The sequence below is a fragment of the Elgaria multicarinata genome, chromosome 6 (genome assembly GCF_023053635.1).
Source record: "Elgaria multicarinata webbii isolate HBS135686 ecotype San Diego chromosome 6, rElgMul1.1.pri, whole genome shotgun sequence".
In the NCBI taxonomy this organism is placed as follows: domain Eukaryota; kingdom Metazoa; phylum Chordata; class Lepidosauria; order Squamata; family Anguidae; genus Elgaria; species Elgaria multicarinata.
In genome coordinates this window covers 113,314,476-113,334,661 of record NC_086176.1, presented here as the reverse complement: position 1 = coordinate 113,334,661, position 20,186 = coordinate 113,314,476, and the positions used below count along the sequence as shown (strand labels likewise).

Sequence of the window (20,186 nt, the reverse complement as noted above, 5' to 3'; positions counted from 1 at the left end):
GTTACAGGAAGCCCAATTCTGGCTGGACATCAGGAAAAACTTCCTGATCATTAGAGCAGTATGACAATAGAACCAATGACCTAGGAAGGTTGTGGGCTCTCCTACACTAGAAGCCTTTAAGAGGCAGCTGGACAGCCATCTGTCAGGGATGCTTTCAGGTGGATTCTTGCAATGAGCGGGGGGTTGGACTTGATGGTCTTGTAGGCCCCTTCCAACCCACTATTCTATGATTCTGTGAAAGGAAGTGAATCAATTGCATAACTGAAGGAGTGCCCTTCTCCTGGCCACAAGGCAAGACTTGCTGGGGAACATCAGGAAATCTAGCTTGTAATCAGGGAAACAATGCCAGAGAAAAGCTCCATTTTAACTACTGTGTGAGTAAGCCCTTCCATGTTTATATGCTTCAGGGTATGAATATGTGCATGCTTAAAATTGAATATGTGTTACTGAATGTGTGCACAACCCTGTGGCCACTAGATGGTGGGATCATCAACAGATTTTCTGCACAGGATCTTAAAAGAGTAGGGAGGAATCTATGAAGAAGATGAGCCCTTGCCTTTCTAATGGGGGCCTGCTCTTTAAAAGGGAAAATATAAAACAATAATTAAAAAATAATCCCACAGGCCACATTTTTGGTTATGCTTAAAGTAGCTCTGCTCCTGGATATGTGTGGATGAACTGCCAGGTTTTTAACATATGATAAATGTCCTTTTGAGTAAACCCCCCCAAATAAGCCTTATTTAGCATAGATCCATTAAAATGAATGGGTCTAGTCTGAGTAGGACTTAAAGCATCCCTGACAGATGGTTGTCCAGCTGCCTCTTGAAGGCCTCTAGTGTGGGAGAGCCCACAACCTCCCTAGGTAACTGGTTCCATTGTCGTACTGCTCTAACAATCAGGAAGTTTTTCCTGATGTCCAGCCGGAATCTGGCTTCCTTTAACTTGAGCCCGTTATTCCGTGTCCTGCACTCTGGGAGGATCGAGAAGAGATCCTGGCCCTCCTCTGTGTGATAACCTTTCAAGTATTTCAAGAGTGCTATCATGTCTCCCCTCAATCATCTCTTCTCGGATTATAGCCTTTGTTAGATACCTTGCTACTTTGTCAGTAATTCTTACCATTTGTATAGGGCTTTCCAGTGTTTGGAGTTCTTCTGATGTATGATCTAGTTTTAATCCTTACGGCAACCTTGTAAGGATTATTATTATACCCATTATTACAGATTGGGAGTAGGGAGCTGAGTCTGAGAGAGAGTGGCTTGCATAAGATCATCGAGTGAGTTCATGGCATTGGCGAGATTCAAACTGGGAAGTTCCTGATTTCTAACTCAGTCTCTTTACCTACTACTGTACATTTATTTATTTATTTATTTATTTATTACATTTTTATACCGCCCAATAGCCGAAGCTCTCTGGGCAGTTCACAAAAATTAAAACCGCAATAAAACATTTGTGGTGTAGTATCAGCTTATATGGGTTTTTCCCCCCAGCGAGGTCGAATTGACACTTTTTCCTCATTTTCCTCCATGCTGTTATTCATTTCAGGAAGACATTGCGACTTAATAGTCAGTGTTCTTTTCCCCCCAATCTTGTTTCTGGAACACATTAAATCGTGTTGACATGTCACACTGATCTTTATAACCTGAGAGTGTTAATGTGCCTTTTTGAATGCCGTTGTCATCTAGGACGGCGATGAGTCATCTCCAATTTTAACGAGCTCTGAGATCGTTAAAGTTCCGGATCCCCAGATGTCCATGGTAAGTAATTTTCTGCATAACAGGATTTGTGGCAAAGCAAGCTAATGCTGAGCTGGGGGACGTTGGTGTGTGTCTTAATATACAAGTGGGAATTCAAAAGTTGATGATGACTTGCATTTGAAAAAGTGTCATTGCCAAAACGGCTTCCATTTGATTGTGGTTTAGGGATCAGTTGCTTTAATACTCACGCGTTTTACTGGAAGCTATCTAAAGGAACACCTCCTCCCATATGTACCTGCTCAGGCCCGTAGGTCATCTTTGGAGGACCTTTTCCAGATGCCCTTGCTCAAGGCAGGTGACTACAAAGGAAAGGGCCTTCTCTTTGGTGGCACCCCACTTACAGAATAAGCCCCCAAGGCATATGCCTAGTGCCTGCATTATTACCGTATTTCTTCGATTCTAAGACGCCATCGATTCTAAGACGCACCCCATTTTTAGAGATGTTTATTTGGGAAAAAAGGGCATCTTAGAATCGAAGAAATACTTCCTTCACCGCCCAGCCAACCTCCTCCCACCCCCGTGCTTTCTTCTAATGGTTGTGTCCTTTTTTTTTTCCCTCTGTGAGAGAAGAAACCGCCGTTTGCCCGGGAAGAAGGGGGGGGGGCGCGTTGAAACAAAGAGTAAACAATATTTTCGGGCGGGGAGAGAGAGGAGAAGACGCAATTAAGGAGCTAAAACGCTTAACTCTCCAGTCCCGCTCTTTACTTGTCTGTGCACCAGGGGACGACGACACGCGAGTAAGTCCCATGGAAATCGATGGGACTTACGAATAAATTTGACTAACAAAAAACCAGGCGCTTACTCTCCCAGCTCCTCCTCGCTTGCATGGCTCGAGGCTGCTGCAGGAGCTTCCTCTTTTCCTCTTACCCTATTGCTTCGATTCTAAGACGCCATCGATTCTAAGACGCACTCCATTTTTAGAGCTGTTTATTTAGGGGAAAAAGTGTGTCTTAGAATCAAAGAAATGCGGTACCTTTTTCACACCAAAGATCTTGCTTTTCCCCCAGGCATTTTAGAGACCCAGTTCTGTAGTTTATGGCTCTTTAGTCTACTCCTCTGGTGTGTTTTGGTATTGTACTTTATTCTTTGAAATATTATTTCAGTCTTTTAATTGTTCCAACCAGCCCAGATCACGTTGCTTCTTTGGGCAGATTAATGGTCTTTCTGTTACAGAGTTTGATGTTGAGAGGCCAGGTTTAAGTTTATTTTATTATTTATTTACAACGTTTATATACCACTCCCTATCTAAAATATTTGACAACAGTTTCTGGCATTAGAAGTTGTGTTTGGGGATTTTAAGCGGGCATGTGTGTCTTGCTTTTTAACCTGTTGTTACCTGTCTTACGTGAGTGTTCAGGTTGAGTCAGGCTGCTTAAGCTGAAATGAATGGGCCATAACTAAATTATTTCAACTGCTGCCTTCGATTTTGTATTCCATAACTAAATTCTGCAGGGGCATTTGGAAAAATGGAGAAATACCACAAACAAGTTATAATGGTGAGACCACGATAGCTTTGTGGTATTGAATAATAATAATAACAATATATTTCTTACCCACATCTCCGATTGGATCGAGATGGGGAACAACAAGCATAAATTATTATTATTATTATTATTATTATTATTATTATTTATTTATTTATATAGCACCATCCGTGTACATGGTGCTGTACAGAGTAAAACAGTAAATAGCGAGACCCTGCCGCATAGGCTTACATTCTAATAAAATCATAATAAAACAATAAGGAGGGGAAGAGAATGCAAACAGGCACTGGGTAGGGTAAAACTAACAGTATAAATAAACAGTATAACAATAAAATACATACAATACTGATTAAAAAGATAGTATACACCAGTGGTTCCCAAAGTGGGCGGAACCGCCCCCTTGGGGGCGGTGGGATTGCATAGGGGGGCGTTAAGAGGCAAGGGGGTGGCAGGGGGGCACTCGAGGTGGTCTTTTCCGAGAAGCACCTCTCCAGAAGGTCTTAAAACCCAGGGACATTTTTATGGGAGAAGGTAGTTTGGTCCCAAGCCATATAGGGGAAGAACCCACCCAGGTATTAATACCGTTTAAGAAGAGTCCTTTTAACAGTAAATTGAAATGTTTCAAAAGCACCAAAACTGTAATGAAGAGACATACCCTGCTTGGTGTGCCCCGCCACGCCGGCTGCAAAACAGAGGCATTCGCTCTCTTTTCCCTCCCTCCCTCAGCAAGCCTGCGGCGGGTGCTTTGGATTTTGAATAAATATTAAATTAATTGTTACTGTTTTGCATTTTTTTGTTATTATCTTCCTTAGTGGGTTGTTGGAAGCCGCTATTCTGAATAATGATTTTTATAGTGTAGGGTAGGGGGGCACTGGGCATGAGTTTGTGGAACCAAGGGGGCGGTGACCTGAAAAAGTTTGGGAACCACTGGTATACACTGTTAAAAAACATCGTAAAAACATCCTAAAAGCATCCTAAAAGCATCCTAAAATTCCACTGAAGGGATAGGTATGTGGGTTTCAGTCAGAACCTGCCTGAACTCTAAAGGAACTGTTCAGAGTGTTGAATCCTATCCCAAAATTTGGGTCCAGCGCCTTGGATTGCTCCTTCAAAGTTCTGGCTGAAACCCAGATAGGAATCACAATCCCACCGAAATTGGAGTCATCAGCCTCCTCTGAGTAGGGGTCGTAGTGCAGTGGTAGAAAATGTACTTTACATGAAGAAGTCCTGAAGATCAATCTCCTTAAAAGAGACAGGTTGCAGGGGACGGGAGAGATCTCAGCCCCTACGCCTACTCTCTTTGGTTAGATGCACACAGCCGGGACAAGCTAGAAGCTAAGCCAACACAAAGCAACCTGTAAAATAATTCGAGGTCAGTAATTTTGCGATTATTTCTACGGCACTCTTAGCATAAGCTTGTGGGGGTGTCAGAACTCCGAAGAACCTGTTCAATTTCCATCAAGCCTGACCTGAACTGACTTTATCAACTTGATTATATTATGGCAGTGGAGGTCCTAAAACGACCCCCAAAACTCTTAACAATGAAAAACGAAACCTTTTCAGGAAAACTTGGTGGAAAGCAAACACCACAAGCTTGCGAGAAGCTTACGAAGCGGACCGTCTGATCACGATCTCAAGCCCAACGCAGCGACTCGCGATCAGCTTAATGTAAGTTGCTGTTCTTTGTTATTGTCCACGTTGAAAGGGCAGCTGGGCTTTCTGCATGCGTTGCGGATCGGCAACTGGCAGCAAATTTAATGAGAACTCGGCTTAAGGTGTGTCTTACCTGTACCTCTAGCCTACTTTCAGTCCCCCCCCCCCTCAAACAGGCACAGGCTCGGTTAAGACATCACACCAAATTATGGTTTGCCCTGGCCATAGTTTAGAACCCAAACCGTGGTTTGGGCTACCAAGTGGTTCAAGCAAGCTATGGTTTGGAGTTGCTTGACTGCTTTCATTTTCCATCTGCTCAGTGCTCCTGTCCCCAGGTGGTTTGTCCTCCAGAGGTAGAACAATGGTTCTAAGTATGATTTGTCAATTCAGAGAATTCATCTAGTCAGTTTTTAACAAACCAGTTTCAAACCCTAGATTGCTTTTTTCTGATTTGTTTAGGAAACTAGAGGTTTTTTTAAACCACAGTTCCTGGTTTGCACCTAATAACAAACCAGGAATCTGCTAAAGCAAGTTTACTTCTCCTACCGATTGCATAGGAGGACAGAGGAAAGGGTAATGCATAAACCCAGGAGGCTGGAGATCAGAGGTCTGGGCAAGTTCTAAGCATGATCATGTGAAATGCATATGGGGCAGATATGAGGAGTTGCAAAGTAAAGGAGTAGAAACAGGTAGAGAACCGTGACAGTGAAGTATGTCCATTAAAGGGAGAAGGCCCTGATCATGGTGCTAGGAGGAACCTTCAAAAACGGTGTGTATGCTCAAAACAGTCCACTGTTGAATGCTCAACCCAAGTGTTTGAAAGAAACGGGAAGAGGCGATGAAGAGGGCTTGTGGACCTGTTCAGACAACACACTAAGCCATGGTTAGGTTGCTAACCCTTTTGCAGCAGATGGTTAGTGAGTGTCTTTAAACCATGGTTATGTAGCCACCATGGTTAGGAATGGTTCACATGACTCAGTAAGTCATGGTTCACATGACACACTAAGCTGTAATGTTTAGCTCAAAATGCTTAACCACCGTGGCTTAGCGTGTTGTCAGTACAAGATCAGTGTGGTGTAGTGGTTAGAGCTTTGGACTGGGAGTCGGGAGATCCAGGTTCTAGTCTCCACTTGGCCATGGAAACCCACTGAGTGATGCTGGACCAGTTGCAGACTCTCAGCCCAACCTACCAGGGTTGTTGTTCTGAGGACAAAATGGAGAGGAGAAGAAGTATGTACACTGCCTTGAATTCTTTGGATGAAAAATGGTTGGATATAAATGCAATAAATATATAAAGTCTGTCTGCAAGGAAAAACCAGGAGTACAATGTTTGGTTGTGGAAAGGAACTGAAGCCAGAAAAAACAAGGAAGGCACTTGTCCAAAAGATGCAGCTCCTTTAGAAGTCTAGGAAGAAGCTGATGTCACTTCCTGACACACTCACCTTACCTCACAAAAGTGTTCTCTGTAAGCAAGAGTTCTGACAATGTGGGTAATAAGAAAACATCTTGACCTGAGCTGAGCCTTCAACAGATGCTGACCTTGCCCTTTGACTCCTCTTCTTTGCCTATACTATCTGTGGGGTTTCATTTGTTGTTGTTTTAAAAAGACACAGGCTGTGTTCGGACAACACAATAGTCAATGGTGAATTAATAGTCAACTCCAGGGTTGATTATCAAGAGGGTCCTCGCCACACGACATTATAATCAACCGTGGAGCGGATTAACCCCAGCATAGAGTTGACTCTTAGTCAACTGTGTGCTTGATTGACACATCCCTCACCCTCTCTCCACCCCCAGTCCTCCCGTTGATATCCCATCAGCCTTTGTGAGTTCTGCCAGCCGGACTAGAGTGGCAGCCGCTGCTGGGTCGCTCTTGCCGGAGGACTCTGTAGGCAGCCGAAATAGCCAACTCAATGGGGCGAAATAGTCTATGGAGCCCGACAGACAACAAATGGTTGTGCAACTAGTCAACTCTGCAGAGCGTAGTTTTTCTCCATTCGTTATTTTGGGGAAATAGTCAACCGTTTTGCCCGACAGACAGCACAATAACCAACGGTTGACTATTCAACTAACGGTTGACTAATTAAACCACCGTTGGTTATTGTGTTGTCTGAACGCAGCCAGAGAGATAGATGTATCTGGTGTTTTAAAACACCGCTACTATTACCTTCTTCTCTGAGTGTACAGAGAAGTGTCCCAGCTCGGCAAGTCTTGCCACTGGAGCTTCCCACTGGATCGGGCCCTGTGAATGTTTCTTTTTATAGCTTGTCCTACAACTTGTGGAGCCTAACCTGTCCTCCTCCAAACGCACCTTCACCATCTGGTCATCTTTAGAAAATGCATCCAAGCCTTTTCCAGAAGGATTCAAAGGCATTTTGGGCAAATGGGGGCACGCCAGGGTGGCTTCAAGAGACCAAGGCTTTAAGAGGCGTCTGGGGGATTTTGCTTGGCTCTTTTTCAGACACGTTTGTTTTTATGTTGCCACTCCCTGTCCATCTAAATACATTCCTCTTCGTTAGATCATAGTGAGCTATCCGCCAACGAAGCAACTGACATACGAAGAGCAGGACCTTGTGTGGAAATTCCGATATTATCTTACGCATCAGGAAAAGGTATTGTTCAAATTAAATTATATTTTTATGGTGCCGGTTTTGCGGGGGGGGGGGGCAGGGGGTGAGACTTAGGCCAGCGTTGGGTTGCTTTCAGGGGGGTGGTCTGTGGGCAACTTTCCATCACCTTGATGTTCCTGCTGCTGCTATGCCATGGGGCTGAATGCAAAACGATGAGTTGGGTTGGGGCAATTCCAAGATTGTAAGCCTATGCGGCAGAGTCTTGCTATTTACTGTTTTACTCTGTACAGCACCATGTACATTGATGGTGCTATATAAATAAATAATAATAATAATAATAATAATACCAGCATGTTTTGGCTCAATGCTCTTACGGCCAATAACTTCGCTTTTAGGAGATGCATTTTAGTCTTTCAGAATGGGGGGGGGGGATGTGCAAACATTGGGATACCACCAAATAATGGACAGGTGGGGAAACCGCTCGGGTAGCAGGCTGGATTTGGCCCGTGGGCCTGAAGTTCAACACCTCTGCTTTACATGTTACACGTATCTCCTTTTGATGAAGCTGCAGGAAAGCTGGTTCCACACTGCTACTATGACACGTAAAGAGCACCTTAGTCTGTACCACATATTGAGCCTGTTCAGACAACACACTAAGCCATGGTTAGGACACTAACCCTTTTGCAGCACGTGGTTAGTGAGTGTGTTTAAACCGTGGTTATGTAGCCACCATGGTTAGGAATGGTTCATGCAACACACTAAGGCCTAATCAACACCAAGCACTAAACCATGACGGTTAAGAGTTTTGAGGTAATCATTATGGCCTGTGAACCATGGCTTAGGCCTAATCAACACCAAGCAGGATATTGCACTATGAAAGTGGTATGACAGCAGTATATCAAAGGCAGGAGCCACACGACTGCTTTATAGTGGTATTGAAGTGCACTGACAACTGTTGGGGCCCATTGACACAGACCATATACCACTTTATACCATTTTCATACAGCTATATCCTGCTTGGTGTGGCTCCTGCCTTTTATATACCACTTTCATAGTGCAATATCCTGCTTGGTGTAGATTAGGCCCAAGCCATGGTTCACAGGCCATGATGTTTAGCTCAAAACTCTTAACTATCACGGTTTAGTGTATTGTCTGAACAGGGCCATTGAGTCAGACTGCTTTGAAGTGATCTCCCGTGCAACCTGACGGTCAAAACACATACGACGATGTTCATGCAGTTAAGAAATATATGTTGTTGTTGTTGTTGTGGTAGTGGTTGCTTTTAAAAGTCAGAAGCAGCCAGGAAGGGGGGGGGTGACCTTGATTTTTCTGTGCCCTGGATGGAGAGGGTCTCCGAACGCTTTGCTCCTGTTGTGGTTTCAATCTGTAGCAAGGTCTCCCGAGGCTGCTATGGACTTTTCAACGAATGCCTGGAATTCTGAATAATAACGCAGTGCCAAGTTTCGCTCTGAGTGAGGAAAGAGACGTGACGTGATTGTGTTTTTTGTTCTAGGCCCTGACAAAATTCTTGAAATGTGTCAACTGGTACCTCCCTCAAGAGGCGAAGCAAGCCCTGGAGCTCTTGGGCAAGTGGAAGCCGATGGATGTGGAAGACTCCCTGGAGCTGTTGTCCTCTCACTTCACCAACCAGACGGTGCGGCGCTACGCAGTGGCCAGGTTGCAGCAGGCTGACGACGAGGTGAGGCAACGCCTCGTTTCTCTTTTTCCTGTCCGTCGGAGGGATTCAGTCAGCTGTGCAAACACACTCACCGTATACACACACTCACCTGTTTTAAATTGGCATATCAGCATGTCGTTCAGGGGTGCCATTTTGGGTGGGCAAAGAGATGCCACCTATCCTCTGGTGTTTCAGGTCATACATAACGTTTCTTCAAGGGATCCTACATCCCTGGCATGCCTCTGTTTCTATGTGCTGAGTGACTGGCTCTATTCAGACAACACAATAGTCAATGGTGGGCTAATAGTTATAGAATCATAGAATAGTATAATTGGAAGGGGCCTATAAGGCCATCGAGTCCAACCCCCAGCTCAATGCAGGAATCCACCTTAAAGCATCCCTGACGAATGGCTGTCCAGCTGCCTCTTGAAGGCATCTAGGGTGGGAGAGCCCACAACCTCCCTAGGTAGGTTCCATTGCCATACTGCTCTAACAGTCAGGAAGTTTTCCCTGATTTCCAGCTGGAATCTGGCTTCCTTTAACTTGGGCCCGTTATTCCGTGTCCTGCACTCTGGGAGGATCGAGAAGAGATCCTGGCCCTCTTCTGTGTGACAACCTTTTAAGTATTTGAAGAGTGCTCATATGTCTCTCCTCAATCTCCTCTTCTCCAGGCTAAACATGCCCAGTTCTTTCAGTCTCTCCTCATAGGGCTTTGTTTCCAGACCCCTGATCATCCTAGTTGCCCTCCTCTGAACATGCTCCAGCATATCTGCATCCTTCTTGAAGTGTAGTGCCCAGAACTGGACGCAATACTCAACATACTCCACGGTTGATTTTCCAGTGGGTACTCCCCACACAAGATGATGATAATCAACCGTGGGGTGGATTAATGCCAGCGTCAAGTGACACATATTCCCCCCTCTCCCCCCTCAGTCTTCCTACTGGTATCCCATCAGCCATTGCGAATTTTGCCAGCTGGACTAAAGCAGCAGCTGCTGCTTTGGTCACTCTTGCCAGGGGACTCCATAGTTGCCGAAAATAACCCACTGTGTGCGACGAAATAGTCAACAGTGCCCGACACAACAACGATAACCAGCAGTTGTTGAAATAATCAACTCTACACAGCGTCGGGTTATTTGCGTTGGTTATTTCGGCCGAATAATGTACCGTGGTGTGAAAACATCACAACAGATGACATGGTAACCGAACACTGACTAGTTAACCAACCGTTGACTATTTAACTTACCGTTGGTTATCGTGTCGTCCGAACCCAGTCGCTGTCTGAAACAATGGAATGGGGATACCTCAAGGGACTGAAATACCACCCCCCCATGAGGAATTTGGATTTAAAAAATGGTGAGTGACGGGGATAGGATAGAATTGTGCATAGTGTGGAGAAAGTGGATAGAGCTTTTTTTTTTCTTGTCCCACTCATAATTCTAGAACCTGAGGTCATTCAGTGCAACTGAATGGTGGGAGATTTAAAATATCTGGTATTGACATTCAAAGCCCTAAACGGTTTGGGGCCAGGTTATTTGAAGGAACGCCTCCTCCCATATGTATCTGCCCGGACCTTAAGATCATCTACAGGGGGCCTTCTCCATGAGCCCCTGCCAAAGGAAGTGCGGCAGGTGGCTACTAGGAGCAGGGCCTTTTCCGCTGTGGCACCCCGGTTGTAGAATGAGCTCCCCAGAGAGGTCCGCCAGGCACCTACACTGTACTCCTTTCGTCGCCAGCTGAAGACCTTTTTATTCTCTCAGTATTTAAACACTTAATTTTAACTTAAATTTAAATTTTACTGTTTTAACTCTGTATTTTAATCTTATATCAATTTGCTGCGTGGTTTTATCCTGGTTGTGCTTTTTATACTGTATTTTGTATTTGTGCTTCTAACCTGTTGGTTGTTTTATTATGATTTTAATTTCTGTGAACCGCCCAGAGAGCTTCGGCTATTGGGCGGTATAAAAAGGTAATAAATAAAATAAAATAAATAAATAAATAAATAAATAAATAAGTTGCTTTCCAAAAATGCTGGGCTCCTGGCAGCTTCTCCCACAAACTGGTTTTAACACCCCAAAATCACCTTTTCCTATTCAGGATCTCCTGATGTACCTGCTGCAGCTCGTCCAGGCGCTGAAATATGAAAACTTTGAAGACATCAAAAGTGGACTGGAACCTACCAAGAAGGATAGCCAGGGCTCCATGTCAGAGAGCATGGCTGCATCTGGAACGAATGCTGCAGAAATAGACAGGTAGAGGAGAAGTTTGCCTACATGGGGTTAGGCAGTCTTTCAGGATTGACTCCAGACTAGATAGCCTTACCTCCTTTCTCTCTGTTAACCAAGTTTTAAAGTGGTTTGAGTCTGAATGGTTTCTGTTTTAAATCAGAGTATGAAATTACTAAGTATCTAGGTCCATATCCTGTGTTTCCATTTCCATGTTTGAGGTTGCAATACTAAACACACTTACTATTTAAGTATGCCCCATTTACTTCTGGGTTAATATGCATAAGGTTGCATGGTTTCTCAAGCATCCATCTCACATTTCTTAAAGACAGAGTAAGCAGCTATGCTTTTTTTGTTTTTGTACTCTAGAGTAAGCACAGGACATTCACAATCTGGATCCAGACCCTAGCATGTTAGGGCTTTTTTTTACTGTTCCTTCCACTTTAGTCCAGATCCAAACATAAACACACACACACCGACTTCATTATATAGCCCAATAGTGATACAAATACAAAAGAGGGCAGTGCTCCTGCAGCTTTAACTCTTGCGATGAAAAGGGGATTTCACCAGGTGTTGCACACATACAAATAGCACCTGCTGAAAATTCCCTTTTTAGTACAGCTGTTAAAGATACAGGAGCCCTGACCTCCTTATTTATTTATTTGTTTATTTAGATCCATTTCTTTACCGCCCAATAGCCGGAGCTCTCTGGGCGGTTCACAAAAATTAAAAACATTCAAAGTATACAACAACAGTATAAAACCATAATATAAAATACAATAGAAAAGCTCAATCAGATAAAAACAGCAGCAATGCAAAATTACAAATTTAAAACACCAAGTTAAAATTTATTTATAGACTGTTAAAATGCTGGGAGAATAAAAAGGTCTTCACCTGGCATCTAAAAGCATATAATGTAGGTGCCAAGCGAACCTCCTTAGGGAGCTCATTCCACAGCCGGGGTGCCACAGCAGAGAAGGCCCTCCTCCTGGTAGCCACCTGCCTCACTTCCTTTGGCAGGGGCTCACGGAGAAGGGCCCCTGAGGATGACCTTAGGGTCCGGGCAGGTACATATGGGAGGAGGCATTCCTTCAGATAGTCTGGCCCCAAGCCGTTTAGGGAATTAAATATTAATACCAGCACTTTGAATCGGGCCCGGACCTGGACTGGCAGCCAATGAAGCTGGAAAAGGACTCGCATGATGTGTTCTCGTCGGCCAGTCCCTGTTAGTAACCGTGCTGCCCTGTTTTGTACCAGTTGAAGTTTCCAGACCGTTTACAAAGGCAGCCCCACGTATAACGCATTGCAGTAATCCAAACAAGAGGATATCAGAGCATGGATAACTGTAGCTAGGCTATCTCTGTCCAGATAAGGGCGCAGTTGGTATATCAGCCTAAGCTGATAGAAGGTGCTCTTTACCACCGAGTTCACCTGTGCCTCAAGTGACAGTTCCTTTCTATGTGGTCACCCTATGATAGTGGGCCAGCCGGACGGAGGCCTTAGCTAGACCTACCTGTTATTGTGCGACGGAGGGGGTGAAGATCTCGCAATGTTTTTATTGCAAGATCCCCCCTCTGTTTACATGTGCGTGCAGCCCTCAGGAGAGGATGTCGTGGCCACCATTTTGGTTTTTTTTAAAGTCACAGAAGATGCACATGAGTGCTCGTGCGCAAAAGGTAAGTTTTTTTTTTTAAAAAAAAAATTTCCTGCTCCCCTCACCCCACCCCCGATGGGCGCAAAGCTCCCGAGGAGCTCTGCGCCCTGTGCACGGGTCCGTGCTCCTTGCAAAGAACCGTGAGGAACCAAGACAAATCTTTACGCCTGGCCACGCATTCTGCGATCTCGGGGTCAGCCCGGGACTGCGGAAAAAATGGGCTCAAAGGGTAGGGCGAGATCCCGGGGCAAGGGAGGGATCATCTCTCCCTGATCCCGGGATCCCCTGTGCATCATGTGAACGCACAGGGATGCTCCCAGGGATTTATTTATTTATTTATTATATATTTATTACATTTCTATACCGCCCAATAGCTGAAGCTCTCTGGGCGGTTCACAAAAATTAAAACCATAATAAAACAACCAACAGGTTAAAAGCACAAATATAAAATACAGTATAAAAAGCACAACCAGGATAAAACCATGCAGCAAAATTGATATAAGATTAAAATACAGAGTTAGAACAGTAAAATTTAAATTTAAGTTAAAATTAAGTGTTAAAATACTGGGAGAATAAAAAGGTCTTCAGTTGGCAACGAGAAGAGTACAGTGTAGGTGCCAGGCGGACCTCTCTGGGGAGCTCATTCCACAACCGGGGTGCCACAGCAGAGAAGGCCCTCCCCCTAGTAGCCAGCTGCCTCACTTCCTTTGGCAGGGGCTCACGGAGAAGGACCCCTGAGGATGATCTTAAGGTCCGGGCAGGTACTTATGGGAGGAGGCGTTCCTTCAAATAACCTGGCCCCAAACCGTTTAGGGCTTTAAATGTCAATACCAGCACTTTGAATCGGTGGTATCGCCCCGGGATTTTACCCCGTCTAACTATGGCCCGAGTGTTTGGCTCAGGATGAGGCCGCTTTGTATGCAAATGCCTTAAAATCCATGTTTGAAACACTTCCATGTCCTGCATTCTTTTCTCAGCTCCCAAATCATCACGAGTCCTCTCCCCTTCATATCTTCCCCGCCTTCTACAGCAAAAACAAAGGAGTCTGCTGAAGGGGAAAATCTTGAGGTAAGTCAGACATTTGAAGCCCTGCTGTAACGTTTCAGAAGATGCGCTTTGGGGCTGGAGGAGACCTTGGTTCAGTTCTTGCCTCAGCCGTGATGGAATGCAGGTCGCCTTTGTCCAACTCTGAAGTCTTGGCTTCCGCTCTCATCCGTAATAGGGGCGTAACCATATTGGGTCCTACCGTATAAGGTTGTTGTAAGGATAGCTGAGGGCCTACGTTCCTGTTGCGTTTGCCAGTCATCACCTGGGCTCTGATAGTTAGGGATACTGAATCTTCCCCTGAACAGGCAAGAGAAAAGGTGAGGAGATAGAATTCAAAGGAGCAGGAGCTGCTGGCTGGCTCTCTTCAGTTCTTCCATCTTCCCTTGTGTCTCTTCTTAGTGGCTGATTATCCGTGTTCCTCCCCCCCTCCCAACTTATAGGAAAAGTCAGCTGCTAAGGAGAAAGATGAGGAAGGGACAGGGGGCGGAGCAAGTAAAGAGCTAAGGGAGGCAACTCCATATCCAGGTGGAGGTGGGCTTTTTGTCCCTTTCAAGGAAAATATGGCTGTTTTTGCTGGAATTCCTAATTTTTTATTTTTAACCCTTTACTTCCAGCAAGACCTTTGCACGTTCTTGATATCGCGAGCATGCAAGAATTCCACGCTGGCAAACTATTTATATTGGTAAGTACGGAGAAGGGATGGCTGCCGCTTGCCCCGAAAGATCCTGGTAATTCACTCCTCGGTCTTCCCCCGTCTTGCTGTGGTAAAGCGATCTCCAGATGTGCCACAAAGCAGGGGAGGAGGGGAAATAATAAGACAATCTCTCTGACTCCTGCCACGTTAGGGGATCTAAAAGCCCACGTTCCGTGTCTGAATTCAGGGGTGGGAAACGCTGCAAAGACGATGTGCATCTTTGCGCAGAGAGATAAGTGAGAAGGGGCTCTGAGAATGGAGGGCTACGGCGGACAGCAGGTAAGCCTGTGGAACCAATGCACTGTAGCAATAGCAGAATCCCCAGCGGATGAGAAGCAATGGATCGAGCCCAGGGCATAAGGATCAATGGATCAAGCCCAGGGCACAACACAGTTTGTTTGTTTATTTATTTATTTATTACATTTCTGTACCGCCCAATAGCCGGAGCTCTCTGGGCAGTTCACAAAAATTAAAAACATTCAAAGTATAAAACAACAGTATAAAACCATACTATGAGATACAATATAAAAGCTCAACCAGATCAAAACAGCAGCAATGCAAGATTACAAATTTAAAACACCCAGTTAAAATTTATTTATAGACTGTTAAAATGCTGGGAGAATAAAAAGGTCTTCACCTGTTGTCTAAAAGCATATCATGTAGGTGCCAAGCCAACCTTTCTGGATGGGAGACCTCCTGATAACTTTCCTCTACAGCTCAATGCAGGAATCCACCTTAAAGCATCCCTGACAGATGGTTGTCCAGCTGCTTCTTAAAGGCCTCTAGTGTGAGAGAGCCCACCACCTCCCTAGGTCATTGGTTCCATTGTCATACTGCTCTAATAGTCAGGAAGTTTTTCCTGATGTCCGGCTGGAATTTGGCTTCTTGTAATTGAGCCCGTTATTCCGTGTCCTGCACTCTGGGATGATCAAGAAGAGATCCTGGGGCCCCTCTGTGTGATAACCTTTCAAGTATTAGAAGAGTTCTATCATGTCTCCCCTCAATCTTCTCTTCTCCAGACTAAACTCCATGGTGTGCAAATTAGCCTCTATGTGTTCATAGAATCATAAAATAGTACAATTGGAAGGGGCCTATAAGGCCATCGAGTCCAACCCCCTGCTCAGTGCAGTTCCTCCTTCAGCAGGATATAGAAGTAAAGGGGGGTGGGGTGGGGGGTGGGGATTTAGAAACCCTTGAAACCTTGGCATTTCACTTGTAATACTGTGGATAGGGCAAAAGACATTCCCTCCCTTCTGTAAGAGAGGAGAAGAAATTTGAAGGCTGGGCTGTCATTCCTCCGTTCAACCCCATTCGGGAGTCACTCACGCAGCAAGGAGCAAGACTCTGACCCCATTCCCTGGAAGGATTTGGTATTCTGGCCTGTAGTACTTGTCTCCGAACCCCACTAATATGAATGCAAAAACAACCGCTAGGAAATTGTCCCAGTAATGGTAGAATGCATTCCTACTTCCTCCACATGTTGTATATATTTAAGCTACAGAGGCAGTTGTACGAGTCTGATGTTTTAATTAATCTGCAATCCTGTATGAATGGCAGGTTTGTGGCTTTTCATTGATTCAAATGTGTAATAAGGGACACCCTACACTTGCATATGTGAAACATGTATATCTAAAATGTGATAGGTGAACGAGAAGACTGTTTTGCAAACTCACTGGGAAATTTGTTGAGAGCGTTCTCAGTGGCAAACACAAATTTGCTGTCATATAATGTGTAAAGAGGCCCTACATCTGAGACCCTTTTAATATATATACTCCCATTTTGTTGTATTAGTGCCAGATTACCCTCTGGAATCTCCAGCAGTCTTGCTATTTCTGACAGAGCTGTGGTTCTGTGCATGTCCTGAGAGTCTTAAGTTTTGGATTGTTCTTCTGTTCCATGGAAGGTATGTCATTGTGGAATGCGAAGACCAGGACACTCAGCAAAGAGACCCCAGGACACATGAAATGTACCTGAACGTCATGAGGCGGTTTAGTCAAGCTCTGTTGAAGGTGAGGCAGAGTCTTGCTATTTACTGTTTTACTCTGTACAGCACCACGTACATTGATGGTGCTATATAAATAAATAATAATAATAATAATAATAATTTTGGTGTGTGCGAGAGCAAAATGTCCCCAGCAAATACGGTGGCTTCTAGAGCTTATGTTCTTACCTTCTGCAGTCTGCTTTTTTGATGAACGTTTATCCCAGGGGTTCCCGACCATTTTGGGTCAGTTGGCACATTTGGAATTTTGGGCAACTGTTGTGTTCATTCTCACAAAATGGCTGACATGGTTAGGGGAGAATTGCTCATTCATAAAATGGCTATCATAGCCAGTTATAAAACACTCATTTCCCAGATTTCAGAGAAGAGCCATGCTGGATCAGACCAAGGGTCCATCTAATCCAGAACTCTGTTGACACAGTAGCCAACCAGCACCCTCCAACCCATATTCCCCAGTACATAGGCTTACTGATTCTGATACTGGAGACAGCACATAGCCATTAGGAATAGCACCTATCAATAGCCTTCTCCTCCAGGAATTCATTCAACCCCATTTTGAAGCCATCCACATTGGTGGCCATCTCCACATCTTGTGGTAGTGAATTCCATGGTTTATCAATGTGGTGTGTGAAGACGTCCTTAGTGACTTGTCCAAGAACTGAAGCACAAGGCAGAAATGGCTCCTGAGCTCCTAACACAAAACCATCCAAAATAAAGAAGGCAACATTTCCATATACCAGCCTTCCAATTTATATAGATAGATAGATACCGTATTTCTTCGATTCTAAGACGCACTTTTTCACCTCAATAAACAGCTCTAAAAATGGAGTGTGTCTTAGAATCGAAGCAATATGGTAGATGCAAAAAGACTCTATCCTATTAAAAAAGGGTCTGAAACATCCATTCGCTCTAGCTTTATTGCTTTTAGAAAGCTGAGCAAGCAGGGCGTTTTAAGATTGCTTTGCAGGCTGATTGGGGCCTACAGCGCGCCCCGTGCAGCTCCGGCCCTTGTCAGCCGTGCCGGGAAGACACGCGGCTCCAAGAGTCAGGAGGCTCACCCCCCCAAGCACTGGGTCTCCCCCCAGCCGCCGCGCTGGGAAGCGCGCGTCCCGCCTGGAACTCCTCACGCCCGCGGAAAAACCTGTGCTCGGAGGCTAAAGAAGTGCTGCTCCACCGAAGCTGCTCTCACGCGGCAGCTCCAGCTCCAGTCGTCTCTCTCCTCCTTGTGCAGGCAGGCCTCCAAAAGAGGAAGTTCCTGCAGCAGCCGCGAGCCATGCGAGCAAAGAGGAGCTGGGAGGGTAAGCGCCTGGTTTTTTGCTTACCCCTAAGCCCCTCCCAGCCCAGTGGCACCAAAACCCAGCTCTTTCTAAGATATTTCTAAGATATTTCTAAGAAATTCTACTCATAAAAGATATTCTAAGAAATTTATTTTTTCTTAGAATCAAAGCTTTTTTTTTCCTGTTGGTGGTACTGAAATTAGTGTGCGCCTTAGAATCGATGGCGTCTTACAATCGAAGAAATACGGTAGATAGATAGATAGGTAGATATAAAATAAATACAAAATCAGGAGGAGCTGGGAGCCAGGCGAGAAGTGTCAGTGGGTACATTGGTGCTCACTGACACCGTGTTAGAGACCCCAGATTTACACAGTTTTCTGTTGGATTGGATCCAAAGTCCTTCGGATTCATCGAACCTGTTGTAAATAGCCTTAAGTGAATGATACTTCAATCAAAACGTATTGGTAAACGGTGTATAAATCCTAGAAATAAAAGATAGAGGCAGTTGGTTTTGATCGATCAAGTAGGAAAAGGCTTTAGTCCAAACATGCCTCAATGGCTGTTTACTTTTTTAATGTATTTGTGTTTTTTATGGTTGTCATTATTGAAAAATTTATATACCAGCCTTCAGCAGAGCTTCTTGGGAAGTTTGCAAAAACTAGTTGTTTTCAGTTTTGCGAACTCAGTCTTCAAAAACTTTGTACCTGTATGTTGAAAACTTGAATGTCTGTAAAACATTCTGCATCAGAAATTCTACACTGAGAGAGCCAGCATGGAGTATTATTATTTTATTTTATTTATTTATTACATTTATATCCCACCTTTTTTCCTCCAAGGAACCCAAGGCGGCATACATAACCCTCCTCCTCCTCTCCATGTTATCTTCACAACAACAACCCTGTGAGGTAGGTTGGGCTGAGAGTCTGTGGGTGGCCCAGAGTCACCCAGTGGGTTTCCATGGCCGAGTGGGGACTAGAACCCGGATCTCCTGACTCCCAGTCCAACACTTTAGCCACCATACCACGAGTTGAACTGGGAATCAGAAGATCTGGGTTCTAGTCCCCACTCAGCCATGGAAGCTCACTGGGTGACTTTGGGCCAGTCACAGACTCTTAGCACAGCCTACCTCACAGGGTCATCGTTGTGATGATAAAATGGAGAGGAGGATTATGTACACGCCATTTTGGTTCCTTAACAAGGAGAAAAAGTGGAATATAAATGTAATAAATGAATAAATATTTCTCTGGGTTTATTTTCCACTATTTCTTCTGCTCCCTCAGAGAAAGGAGAGGGATTTACACGGAACATAAATTTCACCCTCTCTTATGACTGGGAATCTTTTTGAGCCCCTTCTTTCTGAAAGCTTTGTTCTTAATGGTTTTAATTATGTTCTTAATGGTTTTAATTTTTGTGAACCGCCCAGAGAGCTTCGGCTATTGGGCGGTATAAAAATGTAATAAGTAAAATAAATAATTAAATAAAGCTAAAGGATTTATACATCCCAGCTGGCGATCCCTCCTTCTACCCATGAGGGCTAGAGACTTAACTGCTCTCTTCTTTTTTTCAAAGTGGAGATTCTTGAATTCCACTGCAGATTTCCACCAAAATGTAAAATTGAGGAATGCCACAATTTTGTAAGGTTCAGGCATTCTCTCCCCTGCAGTGACGGAAGGTGTCAGATGTGCGTTTGGGATTCTGGGGAGAGGAAATGCATTTGTCAAAGTTTTGGCTTTTTCTTTTCCCCCTCTCTAGTATAAATTGGTTTGTGTCATACAAGTGTTCCCCTCTCGAGTGATTGCTGTTTACACAGTTGTAGAAAAGCTGAAAGGTCAGATAACCATCCACCTGCTACACGGAACTTTGATTGCGTTTCATAGAGAAGCGAGTGAAGCGGGGAGCGGCATTCCTTTTGAGTAAACGTCCGTGTCTATTACCCACTCACTTCGAGAGAAGTAATTGCTACAAGCCGACTCGAGGCAAAATAATTACAGCAGGAAGAAGTAATTTTGCTTTTTCTCCTAATTCACCCAGGGTGATAAGTCTGTCAGAGTGATGCGTTCTTTGCTGGCCGCTCAGCAGACGTTCGTAGACCGGCTGGTCCATCTAATGAAAGCGGTGCAGCGTGAAAGTGGAAATCGAAAGAAAAAG

The 20,186-nt window shown here is 44.6% G+C and overlaps 1 protein-coding gene across 3 annotated transcripts in view; it reads left to right on the top strand.

Annotated features, from left to right (window-relative positions):
• Positions 1-20,186, top strand: part of PIK3C3 (phosphatidylinositol 3-kinase catalytic subunit type 3) — a 151,270-nt gene that overhangs the window by 27,824 nt on the left and 103,260 nt on the right. For 2 of the 3 annotated variants that reach the window (XM_063128298.1, XM_063128297.1), the window contains 9 exons: positions 1,683-1,754; positions 4,802-4,906; positions 7,411-7,503; positions 8,975-9,160; positions 11,237-11,391; positions 13,996-14,086; positions 14,680-14,747; positions 16,663-16,768; positions 20,070-20,186. In XM_063128298.1, the coding sequence (XP_062984368.1) occupies positions 1,683-1,754; positions 4,802-4,906; positions 7,411-7,503; positions 8,975-9,160; positions 11,237-11,391; positions 13,996-14,086; positions 14,680-14,747; positions 16,663-16,768; positions 20,070-20,186 (993 nt within the window). The remainder of the gene's footprint in view (positions 1-1,682; positions 1,755-4,801; positions 4,907-7,410; positions 7,504-8,974; positions 9,161-11,236; positions 11,392-13,995; positions 14,087-14,679; positions 14,748-16,662; positions 16,769-20,069) is intronic. The other variant, XM_063128299.1, reaches the window with a different exon arrangement.